At 44.6% G+C, this 25,202-nt stretch overlaps 1 protein-coding gene across 9 annotated transcripts in view; it reads right to left on the bottom strand.

The window, feature by feature from the left end:
* The window catches only part of POGZ (pogo transposable element derived with ZNF domain), a 235,423-nt gene that overhangs the window by 55,420 nt on the left and 154,801 nt on the right, over positions 1 to 25,202 (bottom strand). For 6 of the 9 annotated variants that reach the window (XM_069218333.1, XM_069218335.1, XM_069218337.1 and 3 more), the window contains 3 exons: positions 21,232 to 21,332; positions 12,988 to 13,134; positions 12,274 to 12,408 (listed from right to left, as the gene is read on the bottom strand). In XM_069218333.1, the coding sequence (XP_069074434.1) occupies positions 12,274 to 12,408; positions 12,988 to 13,134; positions 21,232 to 21,332 (383 nt within the window). The remainder of the gene's footprint in view (positions 1 to 12,273; positions 12,409 to 12,987; positions 13,135 to 21,231; positions 21,333 to 25,202) is intronic. The other 3 variants (XM_069218336.1, XM_069218338.1, XM_069218339.1) reach the window with 1 other exon arrangement.

The raw sequence follows: 25,202 nt of genomic DNA, 5'->3' as shown, positions 1-25,202 counted from the left end.
GTCAGCTACTGGTAGCTCTCCAACCACCTATAAATAGCTCTCCTGTGTTCAGCCAGCCTACTAAATTAGAAGCTTTTGCTTGGCTAAATGTATGTATTTTCACCCTAATATTACCTTGATGCTAGGGACAGTGCAGTTATGGCTGCTAACGTATTATCCATTTTAAGTCATTTCGAAATTTCAATGCTTTTTTTTTTTTTTTACATTGTTGGGGCAACTCAGCCTGATACACTGAGATGATCACTGCAGAGAATCTTACATATGGTGGGCACTCATGTAATCTTGTCTGATGTGGTCCCTATTATCGCTCTAGTAAGATCAAGAGCGTGTGAGGATTTTCATTGAAAAGAAGTCACTCTTACTACCAAAAAAAATAGGTTGGAGACACCTAGGTTTGGGGAAAGCCCACAATATGAAACATTTGTTTTCCTATTACTCAAGAGGCCAAGGTAAAGCTGTTGCTGCAGTATCTATTATGCTCTTTTTCCAGAACGTGCTTGGACTAACTCACATTACTCTGTTTGCTTTTTGACATACAAAAGCAACATCACAAACAAAAAGATTCACTTCAGTAAGAAACAGTTGTAAGGGTTCACCAAGGGCACATTGCTTCATGACCACAGAGGATCCGATAACTCTTAACCTACTAAATTCCTTATAGTGCCAGTTACAAAAATCTCATCTAATGAAACCAAAGTTGTATCCACTCTGCCAGGTTGAGCTGAAGAACAGTATATGTGTAACCTGGCTTCGGCACTCAAGGTAATGTCAATAGTGTTACCTAGAAGACAATCTGTAATCCAACAGAATAGTCAAAAAAGGCAAACAAGAGACTCCTCCATCATGTCCGTATGTAAACGGATGAATTTCTGAAACCATGAGCATGCCAAATGCACATCTAGCATATTGTTAGAGTTCATATTGTAAAGAGCACAGTTTCTGGACTATTTCAAAGAGTCAAAATACTGTTAAAGATTAGATCACTGTAATGCATTTTTACTTAAGAGCAGCGGCTAACTGGGACAATCTCATTCAGACAGGCTTTTTTCACTTTCTAGAGGAATACAACTCCAATAACTGAAAGTCTACTCAATGCTTCCCAGCTCAGGAGGATTCAGTTATTGACATTTAAGTATTACAACTGAGAAAGTCAACTCATGTTTCTAAAGATGATGTCCCATCAATTATGCTAACCACATCAAAACATGGGAGACAAATTTTCCAATTAAAATTCTTAACTGTACTAAAACAATGACTGCCTCTCAATAATCACACAGGCATTTGAAGTTATCTAAAAAAGCACCAGCTCATTTGTCAAAACTCAGTCTTACTGTGTTGGAAAGACATTTCCTGGCCTTTCCCTCCATTGAACCATATAAAACCCAGAGGTCACTGGTTTTTCAATCATGGTGTAACACTGTGAATGTCACTTGAGTGAACAATTTGCTGGTCTTGGGAAGGCACACACACACACACTTCCTAGTTTTGAATCATACATAATTTGTTACTGGCTGGGAATACTGAAGCATGTGGATTATCATTCAGATTTTAGTGCTCTACACATTTCATGTAACTATAAAAACATCACATTCCTATTTATAGCCAAAAAATCTATGATAAACTATATGAATTATCACACTGTTCACTCATAGTAGGTCACGTCTGGAATTACAGGCACATTTCACACCACGACCACTAGTTCATTCCCTATAAGAGCATAAACTGCACTCGCTGTTCACATTTATCCTTAACTAAGTATGCACCTGTGACAGCGCAAGGGGTGACCTTTGCGGCCATCATGCGGCTCACCGTAGGAAGCTGGTACTTTATATAGTGTAAATAAAAAAAATGAAGTACAGTGTTCAGAGTCCAGGTATCCCTTACTAGTGTACAGGGCTTTTTTTTAACAATCCCTTGTTTCTCTTTTTGTGTTAGTGTGGTTGAGCAGCCTTCGGCTTATCAGAAGGGAGTGTTCGACATTTGCAGCATGCAGTCAATAAATGAGACACACTCAATAAGGAAATCTGACACCAATCTGTAAAAATAAAACAGATTTTTGTATTAATTTAGACACTAAAATCCTCGGGATCAGTTAAAAGTTTAGTAAGTTAGCGCTTTTCAGAAACAGGAAATACAGCTGTCAGATTTGAAGCATGAGCCTTGAACGCAGCAATGTTATCCCACGGGAGAAACATACACAGGACAGGGTCACCTGCAAATGACTTATGCGACTGTTCTTCTGGACTTAAGGAAAGTATAGGCCCAAGGTCCAAGAAAGGACCACTCCAGGGAACTGAGTTCTGGTTGCAGAACCTCTCCCTCCAAACTTTATTTGCCTATTTTTTGATGCAACTTTGACTAAAGTGCACTGGGTTCCAGCTAACAAAGTCCCCAGTGGCCAGTGTGCCTTCCCAAAAACAAGACACCTGGTCACTTGCTCCCCATGTTCCAGGCCCTTTAGAACCTCTAAGTCCCAAGTAAGTGGTACCCCTAGAACTTAGGGCATGGGTACTGAAGAGAGCCCCTAAGAGCTGCAGCTCAACTTGTGCCACTCTAAGGGACCCAGCACCAACCTCATGCAGACTGCCACTGCAGGCTGTGTGACAAGGTGCTCCCTAAAAGTTAAAACACAACATTGCACACAGCCTGTGTGCCATGTACCTTAAACACTGCATGTAATATTTGTAAGTCAGCCCTAAAGCCGACAGCCGTAAGGCATGGTGCATTATATTACATGTGAGGACATATCTGCAAGAGAAGATATGACCCTGCTACGTCTGTCAATGCTTAGACATAGTAAGAGAACAGTGAAGCCATTTTAAATACATGTGCTAGACACTGGCCAGTATGACTTCCCCATCTACATGGCTGCACTGAAAATAGGGATGTTTGGTTATCAAACATCTCGCATTCATAAGCCCTCACTGATTCCAGTGCCCCCTGAAACCCTACTGGCTGCTAGTGAGCTCACTGACCAGTTCTAACCAGTCTGCCACCCGCAGACGAGAACCTGACCACCAGGCAGGAGAATGCCTTGTTTTTGGTCCCTGGAGGTCATGAACAAAGCCTGATCATGCAGGAGTGTTACACACCCTTCACCACAGGATGACCTGCATTCAAAGGAAGGAGCTTAAAAGAACTCTACTGCCTTTGTTGTGCAGAACTGGCCTTTCTCAGGAGGATGCCACCCCCGGCCCCAGGGCCCATCTGGCAGCTGGACAGGTGGAAAAATTAGCTATGCAGGAGGCGTGTCACATTTTTAGACTAGGCACACCCCTAGAGTGACCAGCCTGAAGTATACACAGCCTAGGAAATTCCGTCATCTTGTGCGTGGTGGGATTTAGGACCACTGGACTGGGTGATACCCACTCCCCACAAGAAGTGGTCATCTAGGGGGTGTAGTGATCCCAAGGGTGAGTAGCCCATTGCCTGTTACACTTCACTTAACACCCCCCAAAATTGACGATTTAGGGAATCCCCCCGATACCAGATACTGAGATCTTTACAGAACAAAAAAGATGGAGTGAACAAGAAGCCTGCTGAACCTGGGAACCAAGAGCACAAATGACTTGGCGCCAACCCTGTCAGCCTTCCTTTTGCACCCGACCCTCTAAGGGCAACTGACCTGTCCTGCCGCTGCAGCCTCCAAGAACCCAGTAGAGCTGCCAGTGCTTCGCAAATCACCAGAAATAGCTCCTTTGGAGCAGAGGCACTGCTTCCCTGCATCTGCAGGCACCCAAGAAAGAAATGTGAGGACCGGGGGCACTAAAAACCTGACGATGGACATCACCATTGCACCTGAGCCTCTTAGCCCGACGGTGTCAGTATGGTCCTCAGGCCCTCCAGAGACAAAGCTTGCCCACTTTGGACTTCCCAACAGCGTCTGCAGCTTGTTTCTGCAGAACACCCCTCCAACCACAAGAGACCTGGAAATAAAGACTTGATGCCTCAGGACACCGCTGCACCTGCCTGCCCCAGACCAAGGAGAAGAGGACCAAGGACATCCCCATGTCTCCTAGCCTCTTGAGACCTGAGCCCACCTGTTGGCTTGGTTGGGCTAGATCCCTAGCCCATGTCTGCAGACTGTCTCTGCCCCCACCCCCGAACTCCAACTGCGAGGAACTCCAGTGCTGGACCCGACCCCAGAAGACATCACTGCATTTGCGCCCCACAGCCCGAGGAGAAGTGGACCAATGGTATCCCCATGTGACTGAAGACCTCAAGTTGCCACTGAGGGTGTACATTGTGTGCCTACTTGGGACCCCCCCAGTACTCTACAAAACCCCTCTGGTCTCCTCCCCCAGGACACAGGTACTTACCTGCCTGCAGATTGGAACCAGAGCACCCCCTGTCACCATATGCACCTATGTTATTTGGACTCCTCTTTGACCTGTCCCTGTGTTGCTGGTGCTGGGTGTTTGGGGTTGACTTGAACCCCCAACTGTGGGCTGCCTATGCCCCGGAGACTGAACTTGTAAGTGCTTTACTTCCCTCAGGAACTGTTGAATTTTGCACTGTGTCTACTATTAAAATAGCTTATTGGCATTTTATGCCAAACTGTGTACATTACTGTTATGATTCAAAGTCCTATCTATACATATGCAAAGTACCTTACATTTAATGTACTTACCTGCAATTTGAGTCTTGTGGTTCTAAAATACATTAAGAAAAGAATATTTTTCTATATAAAAACCTATTGGCCTGGAGTTAAGTCATTGAGTGTGTGTTCTCATTTATTGCCTGTGTTTGCACAACAAATGCTTAACACCACCCTCTGATAAGCCTAACTGCTCGACCACACTACCACTAATAGAGTAGTTTTATCTATTATTGCCTCTGCCAAGACTCTTGGGGAACCCATGGACTCCGTGCACACTATATCTCATTTTGATATAGTATATATACAGAACCAGCTTCCTACAATACCTGTATGCAGTGCTTGTTCTTCCTCAGGATAACATTACTGCATCTGAAAATTGCACTTTCAACTTTTAAAAACTCTAAAAATTCCTAACTCGAAAAGTACTCACCTGATTCCAATTATCTTGATGTCAAAAGTTATATAAACGTATATGCTATTTTAATAAACTGCTGTTGGATTTCTTTATTGAGTGTGTCTCACCTACTGTACGAGTGTGTGCCTTACATACTTAGCACTACCCTCTGATATGCCTAACTGATTGACCACACTACCGAAAAAGAGCATTTGGGATGTCATTTGTGTCTCTGTGATACCTCTGCGGACTGCTTGAACTCTTTGTACAGTGTACCTCATTTTGGTCCACTATATAAAGAGCCAGCTTCCTACAACCACCAGTTCAAGGTAAACTGCCCTGGTGTGTCTGGGTGCCGATGTGCTTCCAGCAGTGGTAGCCTTGAATGATATATGCTGAAGTAAATTGGGAAAAGTACCTGTAAGAAAAGACTGCACATGGGGGCAGTCCAGCAGAACCCTTAGAAGGGGGGGGCTATTGAGGGTCTCAGGACTACTGAGACAGTCAGTTTCAATGGACTTGGGCTGCGGGGAACAGGTGCATAGGTTTTTTGTCCAGCAACGGTGAGTTTAAGGCGCTTATAGGTTTTGGTACACCTGCAGAAGAGGGCAATGAAACATAGCAAGATGACATCTGACATGGAGCTGGCCTCTCTCATAGTCCCTTGATGTGCAGGTAAGTCTTGGCGGTGGTGGTGTTCAAACTGAACACAAACAAGCCTTGGTGCTTGCAACAGGCTCCCGTTCCCCTATCGGCGCAAGGAGCCTCCGGGGTGGCGCAGTGTCTCGAAGACTGGACAGATCAACAGAGCTAACCTCCAGGGCGCTCGGTGACCTCCTCCTGGGCTGCTGCTGCTTCAGTGGATCCACTGGATTGGATTGACTTCTTAGGTGGAAACAATGTAACAGGTACAATAAGACACCTTCGAAACAGTAGCTGTTCAAGAGCTAGGAGACAACCGTTAGCGGCGAAGGCACAGAAAAAAGGGAACTGACGTCACCACGCCGGCGAGGACCTCTTATTGCCACGATGACGTTAGACGGAGTCGCGTGCGGAGCCGTGCAATTGTGACATCCACATCGACGTGAAGAGGTGTGGTATGGCGTCGGATACCCAATGTATTTCAATGGGGATTGGTCTATGTGGAAATAGACTGCAGGCTCTGGCTAGGAAGCCAGTCAGGCAAAACTAACAGGTAGGTAATAAACATGGGCTGCTCGGGGACATAGCACCTTTGGTTCACTTCACCAAGGCCCGGGGGGATGGATGCAGGGGTGTCCTTTGGCGTTGGGTTTATGTGTCCAGGAGCACTAGAAATTGAGGGGCCCTGTGGTTTGAGGCTGCAGGTGTCATTGTGGAGTCGAGCAGAGGTGAAACCACAGTGGGCTCGAGCTCAGGAGAGCTGGGGGACGTTGTTGACACCAGAGGTCCATTTCAACCGAGGCCAGAGGCAACAAGTGAATGTGGTTGTTTTAGGAGTCTGGTTTCTCTCACCACAGAAGCCGTGGGAGAGAGGGCCTGCGTCCAGAGGCTGCAGGTGACTTCAGGGAGAGTCCAGGAGGGGTGAAACCACAATGAACGCAGACTCTGGGGAACCTTGTTGGCACCAGTGGTCCGCTTCACCTCGGGCTGGAGATGGCAGGGGTGACTTCAGGTGTTGGGTCTTTGCGGTTCCAGAGACTGCAGAGCCTTTTCTTTAAAGTTGGCTGGGGAGCAGGTCCGCTGCTCATGAGAGTCTTTTTTATAAGGCAAGCAGTCCTCCTGGGTTCCTGGAGGCTCAGCTGCAGGACGAGCTGTCTTTTGGTGTACAGTTCATCAAGGGTCTAGATAGGCCTTTGGTGGTTGGTACTAGGTCAAAGCTGCTTCTTTTCTCCTCTTCTGCGGGTGCAACTCTTCAGTGTCCCTAGGCTTCTTAGGTCATCGGGATTTGCGTTCTTGGGTTCAGGGGTGCCTCTATTTAGGTGTGTTATAGGCAGTACCTTGTGGCACCCAATGGGATGTCCACCTTTAGGGTGACTACACCCTCTCTATGACCACTTCCGTTGAGAAGTGTGCACAACTCTGACCCTAGAGGCCTAATTTCATCAAAAACAATATGGAGGAATTTAAAAAGTGGTGGCCACTTCAGCTCGCCCACCTCGGAGTGAGACTGGCATGAGGTGGGCACACCTCGTAATCGGACAAAATATACCTAATTTTCCAGCCTGTCTTTCTGCCAAGAAGTAGGGTAAGGACGGGGGTGGTCATCTCCACCATCTGGAGAGTCCTGGGTTGCACCACCTGGAGGTGCCAACACTCCTACCCAGTGCAGGCTTTTGTCTGGGGTCAACGGCAACAAGTTTTCATGTTTATGTTGTCCTTGAGGCATGTAGGCCCAACCCCCTGCAGCACAAACCCTTTGGCTGCCAGTTTACAGAGAAGGGACTGTCTGCAGTTGAGGTGATATGTGTGTCCAAATGTTAATGGTGTTTGAACTTGTAGTTATGGTTCATACTTGAAAAGGCTATATTATCAGAGTGATCGCCGTAAATTAACGTTTTAAGGTTATACTGCACTAATGACAGCAGTTCCAGTAAAAAAAAAAAAAAAAAGTGTACACACATTTGAAAAGTTTAACAATTTTTTGAGACTAAGTAATGCTCTCTGGTTAGATGCAAATGTTTGCATAAGCTTGTAGCCAAGAGTGATGATTCTTTGCTTTCAAAATAAAATGTACAGAAAAAAAGTAGGAAAAAACATTTTGCTACTATGAAAGTTTAGGTGCTATTTCTTTGAACCACCATTTAGTAAAATATGTTGATGCATGCTAGTATTTCCAAAATATATTGCTAATGGAAAATCAGTGTAACCATCTTCAACAAGATTATGGGAAGCATGAAAATAATCAAGCACTTGCAAAACCAAACGATCAGACATTTGTTGGGAGTCTTTTGGTTTGGTCAATTCATACCTTGTTTTGACATGGCTTTTGTAACACATTATTGTTGTTGGAGCTGCCAGGCCCTCACCATCGTAACCAACAGTGGCAAAAAAGCACACACACACACAAAAAAAATAAAAAATAAAAAGAAGTTTTTGGGTCTCAAAAAAGCACACTTTGTCACCAGTGGTGTAACAAAGGTCTCTCACCCCTGGCACTGCAGTGGGATCCCCTCCAAGGAACCCCCTCAGCATAGCACCTGCCCCAAGTGAATCTGGAGGGGGGAGCCCTTCCATGTTCTTTGCAGAGGAGCCCCCTCCAGTTTTGTTACACCACTGATTGCCACAGTAGTTCCTGGCACTGAGCAAAACTACTCTGTGTGCCAATATGATCCTTGGTGAACAGCAGAATGTGTTCACTCACAGTAAAGCCAGCCAATAGATAGAGAAATAGAATTTTAATGAAAACAAAATGTCTAGGTCAACGTCAGCCCTAAATAGGGACCCAATTCTTAAAGAAAGTCGTAAAAGTGCACCCATGCTATAGAAGTAAACCAGGAAATCGTGCTCCTAAAAAATATTTGTGAACTGTTGTTGAAGCTAAATCCGTTCGAGACAATTAAGGACACAAAGCCAAAGACCAGCCTGCTCTCCAGTTAGGATAAAAATAGTTTAATACGTGTACACGGAGACTGAACAGCATAAGAGATCAAGATCGGACAGTCTGAATAAGGAAGTAATACAGGGTCTTTTATAATATTAAACCGCAAGGACATTAATACATTTAATTGGTTCTTGATATTGACGCATGATCAATTTTGCAACACTGTACTCGTGATTTATCAGTAATTCTTCTTAACGCACCATATATGGATTGAAAGTAATAAGCAAGAATCTTGCACACTATGTCTTATGTGCCTAATATCGCGTGATATCTTTATATAAAGAAATAGGAACAATAAGTGCATACGTTGCTACTTTCGAGAGCCAGGATTGTTCAAGCTAGCATGCAATGATGTCTTATTATGGCTGTAAACTGAGCAAGCCTTGCAATACAATGCGTTTCAAGCAACATAAAACCTTCTCAAAGGCCTAGCTAATCTTACATTGTCAAGTGTTCAACAGAAACAGGCCTAGTCGTCATTGTATATCAGAGGGCCCACTAGGCCCAAGATGGTTCCAGGAGCATTGCGATTCCACAATGTATTTTAGCACGAGCCAATATGCATGTGTAGATTTGTTCATGCGAAAATCTATTCAGCATTTACAAGTTTACATTGACTCCAGCCACTTTTTTCCCCAATCCTGAAGAAGTTCTACTTCTGCCATTGTCAGGAGTAAATTTCCAACCTTTCTCAGTTTGGAAAAAGATTAGAGAAGAGCTAGTGAACATAGTTAAAACATGCAAGTTAGTAGGTTTGTAGACTAAAAGGCATTCCAGCCCTGGAACTATTGCTTACTGCTTCCTCTAGCCCCAGTACGTAGATCTGCAGAGGTAGCAAAATAATAAAATTGCTATGGTACGCATTGAAATTGCAAGTATTCAAGCCCTACTATAATATTAGCCCTGGCTGGATCAGAGCTCTTATATAATGAGATTGCTGCCATAATCTGTCGCCGCAATGTAGCACCAAAGAGACAAATAGATTTTTTTTTGCAGGACAAGTAGATTTAAGAAGCACCCTGTCACGTGGACAAGTAGATATTTTATTAAATTCCACACTCCTGTGTGTGCCATGTAGTGTTTTTACTTTTGCCTGCACCCAGACACGCAGCCTGTCACGTGCTTTGTGAGGGGTCCCTGAGGGTGGACCAATTTGTGCTGCAGCCCTTAGGGATCCTCTTTAGTACCCCATGTCATAGGTACCATTTACTAGGGACTAACGAAGGGTGCTAGTGGTAGTGTCAATTGGGGAAACAACTGTGCAGTTTTGGGGAAAGATCTGGCACTTGGGAACTGGTTAGCAGGAACCCAGTGCACTTTCAGTCAAAATTACATCATATACCAGGCAAAAAGAAGTGGAGGGTAACCATGTCAAAAAGGGACATGACCCCCTTACTATTCACTCACAGCACACAATTTGGCTACATGTTGTACAACCTTCAGCACTCTAGTACTGGACTCGGACATTTGCAACTTGTTTTCTTACGAAGATATTTAAGTCCCAAGATCTGTTGTGACTTCACTGTTGGTACACAATGCCCTAGGAACCTTCCTCCATCTCAGATTGTTTTCCGCTCAGTGGGCGAGCAGCATAAAAGGAGAGCAGTGACAAAGACAGAGTGTGCTGAACATTGTAAAAGGAAAGCTGAAACTCTGTATAGTGAAATAACTTCAAACATTTTGTCATTCGTTTAAAGCATGATATTTTTACACCACCTGCCTCCAAATATATATTCCCTGAAGACTGGACAATACCTGGTGGTTCCAATTTTAAATCAAAGCACCTGGTTACAAACGAAGTAAGTCTGTCTCCACCCTACGCAACTTTCTCCGGGAAAGATGAAGGAAGTTTTTGGGCCTAAAAAATGATCCTAAAGGTGGAGAACCTAAAAGGTTACAATTTTATAGTCTCTAAAGTTTAATCCCAAACACACTGACAATAGTCTAACAAATGATTTACATAAAGGACTGAGGCTCCTGTTTGTTGCACCTATCACAGTAGGAGCCCGTCTTCATCTCCCTGATGCACAGCACTGGGAGGGGTGGGGGTTGGGGGTGGGGGGGGGGGGCAGTGGTCAGCCCATCTCACCCTCTCTTAAGGCAACAAGGCCCAATCATCAATTTGAGAATACTGTGTCCCAGCACCAATATGTACCCCTCAACTATCATAAATATATTTCACGAAAGAGTCTTTTGTTTCATGTGACCGAATTAGGACTATTTCCTGATGTTCTTGATGTGGGCATTAATGCCATGTTTAATTTATCCAGTGAGACTGTGAAATATATGTATTCTAATTGAGGGGTACACATTGGTGCTTGGACACGGTATTCTCAAATACTGACAAGAGTCTGTGGTCAATGTGCAGTCTGTAATGGAGACCACTTCTGGAGGCTAGATTCTAGAGAAAGCCAGTAAGGAGACTTCAAAATGCCTATGAAATGCAAACCTTTTCTGCAGGTATAAATATTAAGGCCGTCTCTTAGCCAGATGGTACTGCAGCACTCGCATGTGAAGCTAAGCCATTAAACCCTAAAGTCTCAGGACTATTCCTAAAACAGACAGAACAGTCTGAAAAATGGTACATTTTCTGTTTCAATGAGACTCTCCTGTCCTACAGTGGGTAACAGCCCATCACCGGTCCTATATAACCAAAGCATCTGTGACTGGAATAGAGCAAGGATTCTTTCAGTTGACATGATGAGAGTGAGGCTGACCAAAGATTCTACTGAAAGCACTAGGAGACTACGCACCAACTATCAATTCTAAATAAAGGTACAAATGAACAACCTCAGGAAGAATCCAGGTCACCAAAGCAGAAAGATGCATCATAAACACAGTGAGAGCAGAGTTTGGCTGAAACATCACGGGTCTATAGTGAAAAAAGTGATCTCCAAGTGTACACCGCAGAGACCACCAATGCTTTTCCTTGAATGATGTATCAAAGTATGCATCCTAGACATCTACACATGTACCCAGTAGTCCAGGATTTGCTCTATCATGTACATGCGGAAAACCCGACAAGAACAAACTGATTCAGACTGCAAAGGTCAAACATTAGCCTGTTGTCTCTTGGCTTTTTGGCCACAATAAATGACCATGACTTCATTCTGCTAATTAGATTTATACAAGGGTATGTATGACAAAAGATCCATTGATTGCTCTTGCTGTGCTTTCCAGCATTCTTAATAATCTGCCTCAGTTTGGTGCTGCTACCATTCCCCGGATAACTAGAGGAAAAATACCTTTGATGGGTTCCACTTCTACTTTGGATTTATTAGTCAAACGCTGCCTTTGTTTCAGATCTAATTTCCCTATAAATTGACTGGCTTTTCTTTTTTTTCTGCTTGTACGCATAGGCGACAACATTCAGTGCTGAGGAACAGTAAGGAAGACCTACTAAAACAGAACTTTAAAAAAGGGGACATGGCCTTAAAAACAATTCAGGTACAAAAAAATAAACAGAAGGTGTGAATTCCACTGAAAAGACAAAGGTGAAAAGGGAGGTAATTTTATATTATGTCTTGTCAACAGCTTTAAACACATTAATTTAACTAGCCATCTAAACTTCATAAAGGCTGGAGGCAAGTTATCTCCTGAAAGCTCGACGAGTAAACACAATAAATGTATCTTGCATAGAATCATTTTCACTTATTTTTAAATATAAAAAAAAATTATTGCGTTCTGCATTCTTACCTTTGTCCCAGGCTTTAACCCTTCCAATTGTTTGGGTTTTCTGAACGTTTTGTGGTGCTGAAGTTTATGCTCAATTTTGTCCTTTGCAAACAAAAACTGCAATCTGCACTTGTTACAATGGTAGACACTCTTCTTCTTTAGAAAAAAGCAGGAAAGAAAACAGTACAACAGGATCACATTTATTCTGTCAGAGATACAGAAGCAAGAAGATGACTGGAAAAGCAAATGACTTTCACACAGGCTGAACCCATGCCATATGTATTCTGCTAAGTCTCAATTGGCCCCACCTGCCCTACAATACTTGTTTAACACCTCTGTATCATGAGCTCTGCACTTTGTGCTTTCTTGTTGTCACCCAATATGGACAAAGGAATAATATTTTTGACCTACTCTGGCAAAGACGTTTAAAACAACAGGGTGGAAAACACATAGCCTGGACTCACGCAAAATGAATTCTGGAAAGTCTCACTTTGCACCTTGGCCCCATCTGTTGTACAGTATGTGTTTTGCACCTCTGCATCATGTGCTCTGCAGTTAAGGCTTTCTGGTTGCCACCTAATATGGAACAAGAATTACTGCTTTTGACCTCCTCTGGCTGTGGCGTGTAAACCAAGAGGAAGAGAACAAAGGACATAAAAATGTGGCACAATTATTATTTTCAATGCACCATGTCAACATTACACTGCCATAGTGCCCTAAAGTACAATACTGTACCTGATGCCTCATGAAATGCTGCTGGAAAGCGTTGCCATTCTTAAAGATTTTCAGGCAGTAGGGACAGAGCAGGTTTCTAGTGTCCTCGTGTGTAGCTCTGAAATGGGTATCAACATCGCAGTACAAAGACGAACGATACCCGCATACCTGAAGTAGATAATATTTCACACTTTGATTAAGAAAAGGAGTAAAGCAACAAGATTAAACAATAAGCGCAAATGGCTAGTAAGACTTCTGCAACACAATGTTTACATTACATTCCCAGACACATCACTCAGGATGCAGGTCAGATGTGCTGTTTGGAATTTCCTTGAAAGGATGAGCCACAACCGTCTTAAACAGGAACTAGCAACTTGCAGGTAGCATTCCACAAACTGTTTTGATACCCTCATCCTTTTAGTCAGCATTACTTAAAGCAACACTAATCACATGTGATTAGGCATTACACTCCATGTCAACACTGTTGTTATATTATACAAAAAGTGCATAATGAGTGAAGCTGAGGGAAGCCGCCTTTCATCTGTCAAAATACACAACACATTTTCATATTTTTGCACAGAGATCTCACTAGTCTTCTCTGTATTGTGGAAATGTTAGTGTGTGTTCTGCTGACAGTTTTTTCATGTCACCAAGAAACAAGACTTCTGGTGGTTTGGAAATCAAGAAACAAATCTATTGCCATGACAGCCACATACTGTAAAGATTCTAGAATCCTGGAAGTGCAACTTACAGTATCCAAAGGAGATGATAAACAACCTCTCAACCTGAAGGAAATAGAAAGCTTTGTAGGAAGTTGGCTCTTTATATAGTGGACCAAAACGAGGTACAGAGGTGTGTTACGGCATCAGGTGTCCCATTTAATTCAATAGAAAAAGGCCCAGTCACAAAGTTGCTGCAAGCTGGGTCTGGAAAGTCAGTCTGTGGGAACCCACGGGGAGGCTCGACCCTTGAGGTCCTCAGGCATGCGGGGACACTGTTGGTCCACTCCTCCTAAGGCTGTTGGACTCGTGTGCAGTAGTGTCTTTTGGTGTCTGGCCCAGTGCTGAAGTTACTTGCAGTTGGTGGGGGGTCTGCAGAAACAGGCTACAGACATCGCCGGGAAGTCCACAGTGGGAAGTCACAAGGTGGGCTTAGTCTCTGGAGGGCCTGGGAACCACTCTGGCTTCGTTGGCCCACTTAAGCTCGGGCTAGGTGGCTCAGGTGTGGTGGCTCGGTCCAGTGTCGGCCTTTTGGTGGTCCAGGTCCTCACAGTTCTTTCTTGGGTTGGCTGCAAGATGTGGAGAAGCAGCTCCTCTGCTCCAACTGAGTTCTTCTGGACACCTGGTGAACCACTGGCAGCTCTACCAGTTTCTTGCAGGCTCCAGGGCAAGACTGGTCAGTTGCTCCTCAAGGATCGGTGCAGGAGGCAGGCTTGGTGCCAAGTCAGTCGTGATTCTTGGTTCTTGGGACAGCAGTCCTCTTTGTCCACTCTGTGTCCAGCAAAGATCTGAGGTCCTGGTATCAGGGGTTCCCCTAAATACTCAATTTGGAGCGCATTAAGGAGAGTGAAGTTAGTAGCCAATGAGCTACTTACTTGTGGGGTCACTACACCCCCTAGATGACCACTTCCTTTGGGGAGTGGACATCACCATGTTCCCAAAGTCCTAATTCCACCACATACAAGAAGGCAGAATTTCTAAGGCTGTGTTCGTTTCAGGTTGGTCACCCTAGGGGTGTGTCCAGCCTGGAAATGCAACACGCTTCCTGTGTAGCTCATTTTCCCACCTGTCCAGGTGCCAGTTGGGCCCTGGGGCGGAGTGGGAGGCATCTTCATCTGAGGGATGCCAGATCTACATATCCAAGGCGGTGGCCTTCATTGAAGTCTGCCCTGGGATGCAGATTTGCAGGTTTTCCTGTTGGGAGGGGTGTGTAACACCCCTGTCAGAGCAGTCTTTGTTTCTGACCTCCAGAGAGCAAAGGGTCTCACCCTCGGGGTCAGAATCTCATCTGTTGGTGGCAGACAGGCTAGAACTAATCACTGAGCCCACAAGCCGTATGTAGGTTTTCATGGGGCATCTCTAAGGTGCAGTTTGGGTGCATGCATGAATAAATACATCACTGCAATCAGTGAGGGTTTACTAATACAAGATGTTTGATACCAAACATCCCTATTTTCAGGGAAGGCATCATGTAGCTGGGGAACTCATATTGACCAGTGTCCCACACATGTATTTAAAATTGCTTCCCTGTTCACTTACTATGTCTAAGAATTGACAAAGACATAGGAGGGGCTTATCAGCTCTTGCAGATATGTCCACATATGTAATATAATAATGCACCCTGCCTTACGGCTCTAGGGCCTGCTGTAGGGGTTACTTACAAATATTACATGCTGTGTGTGGGACATAGCACACAAGCTGAGTGCCATGTCATATTTTCCCATTTTCCCATTGACACAGAATGGGAAAAACCCTTTGCTACATTTGGCCCCAAGTGTTTTGTTTTTTAACAGCACAAGTGTAGAGAAACACCCAATGATGGAGAAGGTGAGCTTCCCAGGGACGAAGGTGGGTCGCATGTGAATCTATGAAAGATTCCAATACTAGGGAAGCACAGTTACAGGTAAAACTAATTCTTACTCCAGTATTGGATCTTTCATAGATTCACAATCTTGATTAAGATTAAATAGCAGTTGAATGGATTCAAGCTAGCCTGGCTGATGAAGGGTGATACCCTGAAACCGGTCCCAGGATGCTTGAATCTTGTTCAGGGTGATCTGGCTTGGCAGTTTGGGCTGGACTGCTCCCATTGGGAGCAGGGTCAAAACTGATTTGCATATAGCTGGGTCCGAACTGGGGTGACCTGGCAAGCAAAATAACGATGGATTAAACCCAGGTCTGTGACTGGGGGTGAGTGTTTTAAAAGTTTCAACACTCCGTCCATCATTTTATTTTGTGATATTGCTTAGTTTAGAGATTCAACAAAACCCTTAAAGGCATGATCATGGGACTCTCAGAAAAAATTCAGAAGGAGGTGGGATGTCCTATTGCCTTGCCTCCTCTTCGCCTACAGGGAGGTTCCTCAAAAGGGAGTGGGCTATAGCCCCTGTGAACTTTTGTTTGGACATCCTGTCTGCGGTCCACATGCCCTTGTGAAGGAAGGCTGGGAGCAACCTCTCAAGCCTCCGAAACAGGACACTGTGGATTATGCATTCAACCTAAGATCCAGAATGGCTGAATATATGAAGAGGGCATCTAAAAATCTTCAGGCCAGCCAGAAACCGCAGAAGCAGTGGCATGACCAGAAGGCTGTACTGACTGTTTACCAGCCAGAACAGAAAGCGTGGGTCCTGAGGCCTGTGGCTCCCAAGGCACCCCAAGATAAAGGGAGTGGTTTCCACCCTATTGTGGAGAAGGGTGAGGTCACCAATCTGGTTGACCTAGATACTCCCAGAAGCCCCCACAGGGAGCTTCACATGAATCGCCTACAGCCTTATACATGACTCTACCCATGGCCACTGATGAAGGTCAGTAGGAAGAGAGGTTGACCCTCTCCCTGACTTCTTATCCCACAATACAGTAGATGGTTCAGAAAAGGGAGTTATCCTTGCTGACTGCCTCTCTGACCAACAGAAAGATGACTGCAAAAAGCTCCTGGGTCAGTTCTCAGAAACGTTATCCTTGACCCTGGTCAAACAAACTGGTGTGAACACACCACTGACACAGGTGACAGCCTGCCTGTCAAAAGTAAAACATATAGGCAGCCTGATCACATCAGGGAGTGCATCACAGTAGAGGTGCAAAATATGCTTGACCTGGGAGTTATTGAGCTTTCAGACAGCCCTTGGGCTAGTCCTGTAGTCCTGGTACCAAAACCTCATTCTCAGAATGGAAAAAAAGAGATGAGTTTCTGTGCGGACTACAGAGGCCTCAACAGAGTCACAAAACTGATGCTCATCCAATCCCTAGGGCAGATGGATGATAGATACTCTGGCTGCTGCCAAGTATCTTAGCACATTTGATGTGACTGCTTGTTACTGGCAGATCTAGTTATCAGAGGATACCAAACCCAAAACAGCATTCTCAACACCTAGTGGGCATTACCAATTCACAAAGATGCACTTTTAGCTGAAGAATGACCCTGCCACATTTCAAAGGTTGGTAAACAAAGTTCTCCAATGCCTGGAAAGCTTCAGTGCAGCTTATCTTGATGACACAGCAGTCTTTAGCTCCACCTGGGAGGATCGCCTGGTCCACCTTGAAAATGTACTGGAGGCTCTACAAAAAGCAGGCCTCACTTCAGGCCAGCCAAGAGCTGCAAAAGCAATGGCACGACCAGAAGGCTTTAGTGACTGTATACCAGCCAGGACAGAAAGTGTGGGTCCTAGAGCCTGTGTCTCCCAGGGAACTCCAGGACAAGTGGAGTAGTCCCCACACAATAGTGGAGAAAAAGGGTGATGTTACCTATCTGGAAGACCTAGGCACTCTCAGAAGCCCCCTCAGGGTGCTTCATGTGAACCACCTAAAGCCCTAGTATGACAGGACTCATATGACCATGCTCATGGCCACTGATGAGGGACATGAAGACAGTAAACCTCTCCCTGACCTCTTCTCACATACTGCAGCTGATGGCTCAGTTGAGGGGGTAATCCTGGCTGACTGCCTTTCTGAGTCAGAAAAAGACGACTGCAGGAATCTCCTGGGGAAGTTCTCAGAACTGGTCTCATTGACACCTCATCAAACCACTTGATGTGAATACACCATTGACACAGGGGACAGGCTGCCAATAAAAAGGAAAATGTACAGGCAACCTGACCATGTCAGAGACTGCATCAAATCTCAAGTTCAGAAGATGCTAGACCTGGCAGTCATTAAACACTCAGCCATCCCCTGGGCTAGTCGAGTGGTTCTGGTCCCAAAACCTCACTCCCAAAATGGCAAAAGAGAAATGACGCTCACCCTATCCCTAGGGCAGATGAGCTAATAGATACACTGGCATCTGCCAACTATCTGAGCAAATTTGATTTGATTGCTGGATATTGGCAGATTCATTTATCAAATGATGCCAAACCCAAGACAGCATTTTCAACCATTATAGGGCATTACGAGTTTACAGTGATACCATTTGGATTGAAAAATGCACCTGCCACATTTCAGAGGCTGGTGAATACCGTCCTCCAGGGGTTGGAAGCCTACAGTGCAGCTTATCTTGATGGTATAGTCTTTAGCTCCACCTGGGAGGATCACTTGGTCCAACTTGTAGAATGTTTTGGAGGCTCTGGAGAAAGCAGGCCTCACCATCAAGGCCTCTAAGTGCCAGATAGGTCAGGGGAAGCTTGTATATCTGGGCCACCTGGCAGGTGGAGGCCAGATTCAACCACTGCAGGGGAAGGTAAAAACCAGTTTGGTTTGGACTCCCCCCTACTACTCAAACCCAGGTGAGAGCCTTTGAAGGTCTCACTGGGTATTAAAGGAGGTTAATTAAGAACTAAGGCTCCATTGTAGCCCCTCTTAATGACCTCACTTCAAAGAGAATTCCCAAGAACGTTTTATGGACAGCTAGCTGTCAAAAGCTTTTGAAGATCTCAAACCGGCCATTTGCTCTGCACCTATTTTAAGAAGCCCCGACTATTCCAAGCAGTTCATAGTTTACAGATGATTCTGAGGTAGAGGTTGGGGCAGTTTTGTCACAACTTAATACAGAGGTCCGGGACCAACCTGTAGCTTTTATAAGCAGAAGGTTGACCCCCAGGGAAAAGCGTTGGTGAGACATAGAAAGGGAGGCCTCTGCTGTGGTTTGGGTTTTGAAGAAGCTCAGGACGTACTTTTTTGGCACTCACGTCATTGTTCAAACAGACCACAAGCCACTTCTATAATTAAAACAGATGGAAGGTGAAAATCCCAAACTTTTAAGGTGGTCCACATCCCTACAGGGGTGGGGTGTTGGCTGGGGAAGCTAAAGTAGCCCGGAGCACAGTGATGGCGGCGAACAATCATCCTATTTACAGGAGCCCCTGTGCAGGGCTTGGACCAAGTTCCCAGCAGAATGTTTGGAAGTGTTTTGTTAAAGGGCAGAAAAGGTTCAGATGTATAAGCCCCAGACTGAAGCTCTGTCTAGATATTCGTCTTGACAGCCACTGAGGGCCGTTTGAGGTCAAGGACCTTGGCTGCCCTACGCACCACCATTACATACAATGCTCCCTCCTCTGTAGCCACGGTGGGTGGGAGAGAGCAAGCCAGTATCTGGAGAAGTGTCCAGACCACTGGCTTCTCCTAGCACCTCATGCCAGTCCAAAGATATCTCCAAATGGTGCTCTAAAGGGTGCAGTGACCCCCCCCCCCCCCCCCCCCCCCAATCGTCTCCCATGCCTGGATAAGTAAATTAAGGCTCAGGCAATGATCTGGCACCTCTGGGTGCCATCAGCGGCGAAATTGGTGGTGAGCAATGGCATTCCAGCTCCGGATTGTTGGGAATTAGAATGGGGCTGGTTGCGGCGGGATCATCGGTGTCGGGTCCGGTACCAAAGAAGGCTGCCTGGGTACGACCGGCGCCGGTCCAGATCCAGAATCTGATCCATCACATCTCATCTCATCAGAGATGAGTCCAAAGCTGCTGGCCTGGAACCGGATGGGGTCTCCTACGACCCCCGTAGGTCCCGAACATGCACCAGAGGGGTCGGACCACTCAACTATGCAGTGCGTGGTCTTGTAAAACTCCTTAATCTGAGTGGGTGTCGATCCGGCTCCCGGAAACGGGGGGAGGTGCAGAGTCCAACTGGGCAACAGTTCTGCATGAACTACTTCATTTTGTGGTTCTTCCCAGAGTGTCCCAAGGACCGTGAGTGAAACAAAGAGGACTAGTGGCTCCTGAAGCGGTCCCGTGACCTCCTTCTCGACCAGGATCAAGACCTCTGAGGAGTCGCGTGTGTCAGTGTTGATGACTGCTGGGCCGCAAGCAGCTTAAGGGACCGCTCCCTCAAAGCCGCGCGCAGGGGTACTGCACAAGTAAATATTTCTGGATCCAGTCTGATACATGGGGAAAATCAAAAGTAAGGAATCTGCAGCTAGATGTCTCTATCAGAAAAGCTTTATTCTTTGATAGCTTGGCATCCATGACACCATATCCGTCAAGGGATTCGGATTCATGTTAATGGCAGAAAAACCATAAACAGACATCTCTCAGGTCCAAGCACAACATCTACTTACCACAATCGTGGTAACATTGCATGATAATTTCCATGGAGAAATCCTAACATTTAATATACATTTCCGAAAAAATCTGGATGACCGCAAGACTTAGGATCCATGTACTATGGTGTGGGAAAAAAAAAGTAACAAGCATTGGTGCACGAGAGCAGCACCTTGGACAACTCTGTGATGTCATGTACAGTGAGGTTCTGGGGCAGGGACAACATTTTGGCACCACCCACTATTGCAGAACTATGGCAAATTTTCCAGGCAAAGTCTAGTGCTTGGAGGGATTCAAGAGGTGATTAATCTGCAGGTAGAAGTATCCACCAGAAACAACTGGATTGGAACATTAAATTATTGTGCATTATCTTACCATCTAGGCAGGCACTGCATCTTGTTCATTATTTACAACATTTTTGGGCAGCACCCTTGGGGTGATCAAAGTGATTCACAACAACAATGTGAGACGTAGCTTGCCCGAAAACAGCTGCATTTGCATTTATTTGGATCACTGGACTTGTCAAAAAAGGTCGTAGGAGATTAACATTTCATCCATAAGACCCTGAAAACACAGGAAGTAGTTCTCTTATTTTGAAATTTCATTGTGAAAAGACAAAGTTGTGCCCAGAGGCAGCAGACTTCAAAACATTACTTTACAGTAGAAAGATAATAGCCTCTGTTGTGGAGGTGTTAAATTCCTCCAGGAAAAACAGTGCTTATGTACCTTACCTATTGTCTTGCAAATAAGCAGCAACAATGCCCATTGCAAGGAGGTACCCACCAAGCTTCATCTGCTTTACGGAAAGTTATCACATCTTGGAGAAGGCAGGCAATTCACAGTGTCAACAAAGCTTCTTTCATATTAGGAGTACAAGAACACAGACACAGTGGCGAAGAAACTTTACACTGTATTTGGTATGGCTAATCCTAAATCCACACCAATCATTAACAGGGATTCCCATAAGAAATGGGTCTACATCTAAGAACTTTTGCACCATTTGCTTCAGCAATAGGAAAACAATGCTGCACAAAAATGAGAGAAATGCTGGTGATGCGGAGAAAGTAGGAACAATACCTGGCACACGTAGGGCATCTCACCAGGCTTGTGGGTGTCTTTCATATGCTGAAGGAAAAGAGGCTCATTGTCAAAGGCCCACTCACAAATCTTGCATTTTGCTACAAAGAGAAAAAAATAATTAGAAGGTGACATCCTCCAGGTCACTGTTAAGGCCCTACCTTTGATATATTACAAATGCAAGTCTCATTACCATTAGCATAGGATAGGCCCATATACTGTAAATGAGCAATACTTTATGAAATGAACATTTACAGACATTTAATTTTATATTAAAGCTCCTAATATAGTGGTCCAAAAAGCCTCCTTCCCTTGATCCAATATGCTGGGTAGCTTTGGAAGATATAGGTTCCCTTTGCTGGCTGGCATTAGGGCCTTGAGGAGAAAGGAAAATGTCACTTACCCAGTGTACATCTGTTCGTGGCATTAGTCGCTGCAGATTCACATGCTGTGCATAGTCCGCCGTCTGGTGTTGGGTCGGAGTGTTACAAGTTGTTTTTCTTCGAAGAAGTCTTTTCGAGTCACGAGACCGAGGGACTCCTCCTACTTTGGTTCCATTGCGCATGGGCGTCGACTCCATGTTAGATTGTTTTCCCCACAGAGGGTGAGGTAGGAGTTGTGTATGTTAGTAATAGTGCCCATGCAATGGAATGACTAAGTATGTACAAAATGAAGGTTAAAGTAATATATTTACAAATGTACAAATGTTGAAGATTACTTCCAAACGGCTACAGGCTGCCGGGGAGGCGGGTGGGCGCATGTGAATCTGCAGCGACTAATGCCACGAACAGATGTACACTGGGTAAGTGACATTTTCCGTTCGGTGGCATGTGTAGCTGCAGATACACATGCTGTGCATAGACTAGTAAGCAGTTATCTCCCCAAAAGCGGTGGTTCAGCCTGTAGGAGTGGAAGTAGTTTGAAATAAAGTTCTTAGTACAGCTTGACCTACTGTGGCTTGTTGTGCAGATAACACGTCTACACAGTAGTGCTTAGTAAATGTGTGAGGCGTAGACCATGTTGCTGCCTTACATATTTCGTTAATTGGAATATTTCCTAGAAAGGCCATGGTAGCACCTTTCTTTCTGGTTGAGTGTGCCTTTGGTGTAATAGGCAGCTGTCTCTTTGCTTTAAGATAGCAGGTTTGGATGCACCTAACTATCCATCTAGCTATACCTTGTTTTGATATTGGATTTCCTGTATGAGGTTTTTGAAATGCAATAAATAGTTGTTTTGTTTTCCTAATTAGTTTTGTTCTGTCAATGTAGTACATTAGTGCTCTTTTGATGTCTAATGTATGTAGTGCTCTTTCAGCTATTGAGTCTGGCTGTGGAAAGAACACTGGCAATTCTACTGTTTGATTTAAGTGGAACGGTGAGATGACCTTTGGTAAGAATTTTGGGTTGGTTCTTAGAACTACCTTATTTTTGTGTATTTGAATAAATGGTTCTTGTATAGTAAATGCCTGAATTTCACTTACTCTTCTTAGAGATGTAATGGCAATGAGAAATGCAACTTTCCACGTTAAGTATTGCATTTCACAAGAATGCATGGGTTCGAAAGGTGGACCCATGAGCCTTGTCAAGACAATGTTGAGGTTCCATGAAGGAACAGGTGGTGTCCTTGGTGGTATTATTCTCTTTAGGCCCTCCATAAACGCTTTAATGACCGGTATTCTAAATAGGGAAGTTGAATGAGTAATCTGCAGGTAAGCAGATATTGCTGCGAGATGTATTTTTATGGAATTAAAAGCTAGATTTGATTTTTGTAGATGTAGTAAATATCCTACTACATCTTTTGGAGATGCATGCAATGGTTGGACTTGATTATTATGGCAGTAACAAACAAATCTTTTCCATTTACTTGCATAGCAGTGTCTAGTGGATGGCCTTCTAGCTTGTTTTATGACCTCCATACATTCTGGTGTGAGGTTCAAGTGTCCAAATTCTAGGATTTCAGGAGCCAAATTGCTAGATTCAGCGATGCTGGGTTTGGATGCCTGATCTGTTATTTGTGTTGTGTTAACAGATCTGGCCTGTTGGGTAGTTTGACATGAGGTACTACTGACAGGTCTAGTAGTGTGGTATACCAAGGTTGTCTTGCCCATGTTGGTGCTATTAGTATGAGTTTGAGTTTGTTTTGACTCAACCTGTTTACTAGATATGGAAGGAGAGGGAGAGGGGGAAAACCGTACGCAAATATCCCTGACCAATTCATCCATAGAGCATTGCCTTGAGATTGCCGGTGTGGGTACCTGGATGCGAAGTTTTGGCATTTTGCGTTTTCTTTTGTTGCAAATAGATCTATTTGAGGTGTTCCCCAAATTTGGAAGTAAGTGTTCAGGATTTGGGGGTGAATTTCCCATTCATGGACCTGTTGGTGATCCCGAGAGAGATTGTCTGCTAGCTGGTTCTGGATCCCTGGAATAAACTGTGCTATTAGGCGAATGTGGTTGTGAATTGCCCAATGCCATATTTTTTGTGTGAGGAGACACAACTGTGTTGAGTGTGTTCCCCCCTGTTTGTTTAAATAATACATTGTCGTCATGTTGTCTGTTTTGACAAGAATGTATTTGTGGGTTATCATTGGTTGGAATGCTTTCAACGCTAGAAATACTGCTAACAATTCTAGGTGATTTATGTGAAACTTTCTTTGATGTACGTCCCATTGTCCTTGGATGCTGTGTTGATTGAGGTGTGCTCCCCACCCTGTCATGGAAGCATCTGTTGTTATCACGTATTGTGGCACTGGGTCTTGGAAAGGCCGCCCTTTGTTTAAATTTGTACTGTTCCACCATAGAAGCGAGATGTATGTTTGGCGGTCTATCAACACCAGATCTAGAAGGTGACCCTGTGCATGTGACCATTGTGATGCTAGGCACTGTTGTAAGGGCCGCATGTGCGATCTTGCGTTTGGGACAATGGCTATGCATGAGGACATCATGCCTAGGAGTTTTAAGACCATCTTTGCGTGTATCTTTTGTGTTGGATACATAGCTTGTATCACCTTGTGAAAATTTTGAACCCTTTGTGGACTTGGAGTGGCTATCCCTTTTGTTGTGTTGATTGTCGCTCCTAAGTATTGCTGTGTTTGACACGGCAAAAGATGTGACTTTGCATAGTTGATGGAGAAACCCAGTTTGAAAAGGGTTTGTATAACATAATCTGTGTGGTGTAAACACTTTGTTAGCGAGTTGGTTTTGATTAACCAATCGTCTAGGTACGGGAACACGTGTATTTGCTGCCTCCTGATATGTGCAGCTACTACTGCTAGACATTTTGTAAAGACTCTTGGTGCTGTTGTTATTCCGAATGGCAACACTTTGAATTGGTAATGTATTCCTTTGAATACGAACCTTAGGTATTTCCTGTGGGAGGGATGTATCGGTATATGGAAATACGCGTCTTTTAGATCTAACGTTGTCATGTAGTCTTGCTGTTTCAGTAGTGGTATTACGTCTTGTAACGTGACCATGTGAAAGTGGTCTGATTTGATGTAGGTGTTTAGTGTTCTGAGATCCAATATTGGTCTCAGACCTTTGTCCTTTTTCGGTATTAGAAAGTACAGTGAGTAAACTCCTGTGTTCTTTTGTGTTTTTGGTACTAATTCTATTGCGTCTTTTTGCAGTGATGCTTGAACTTCTAGTCCTAGAAGGTCTATATGCTGTTTGGACATCTTGTGTTTTTTCGGTGGGACGTTTGGAGGGAGTTGGAGAAATTCTATGCAATAACCATGATGGATAATTGCTAAGACCCAAGTGTCTGTTGTTATCTCCTCCCAAGAATTGTAGAACTGGCTTAGTCTTCCCCCCACTGCTGTTTTGTGAAGGGGTTGAGTGACTTGTGAGTCACTGCTTGTTTTGAGGGGTTTTGGGCCTTTGAAATTTTCCCCGGTTTCTTGGGAATTGGCCCCCTCTGTATTGGCCCCGAAAGCCTCCCCTTTGATACTGTCCCTGGTAGGTAGACAGTGTT

This window comes from Pleurodeles waltl, chromosome 12 (genome assembly GCF_031143425.1).
Source record: "Pleurodeles waltl isolate 20211129_DDA chromosome 12, aPleWal1.hap1.20221129, whole genome shotgun sequence".
Classification (NCBI taxonomy): Eukaryota; Metazoa; Chordata; class Amphibia; order Caudata; family Salamandridae; genus Pleurodeles; species Pleurodeles waltl.
The sequence above is the reverse complement of the archived record's forward strand: the minus strand, read 5'-3'. Positions and strand labels throughout refer to the sequence as shown.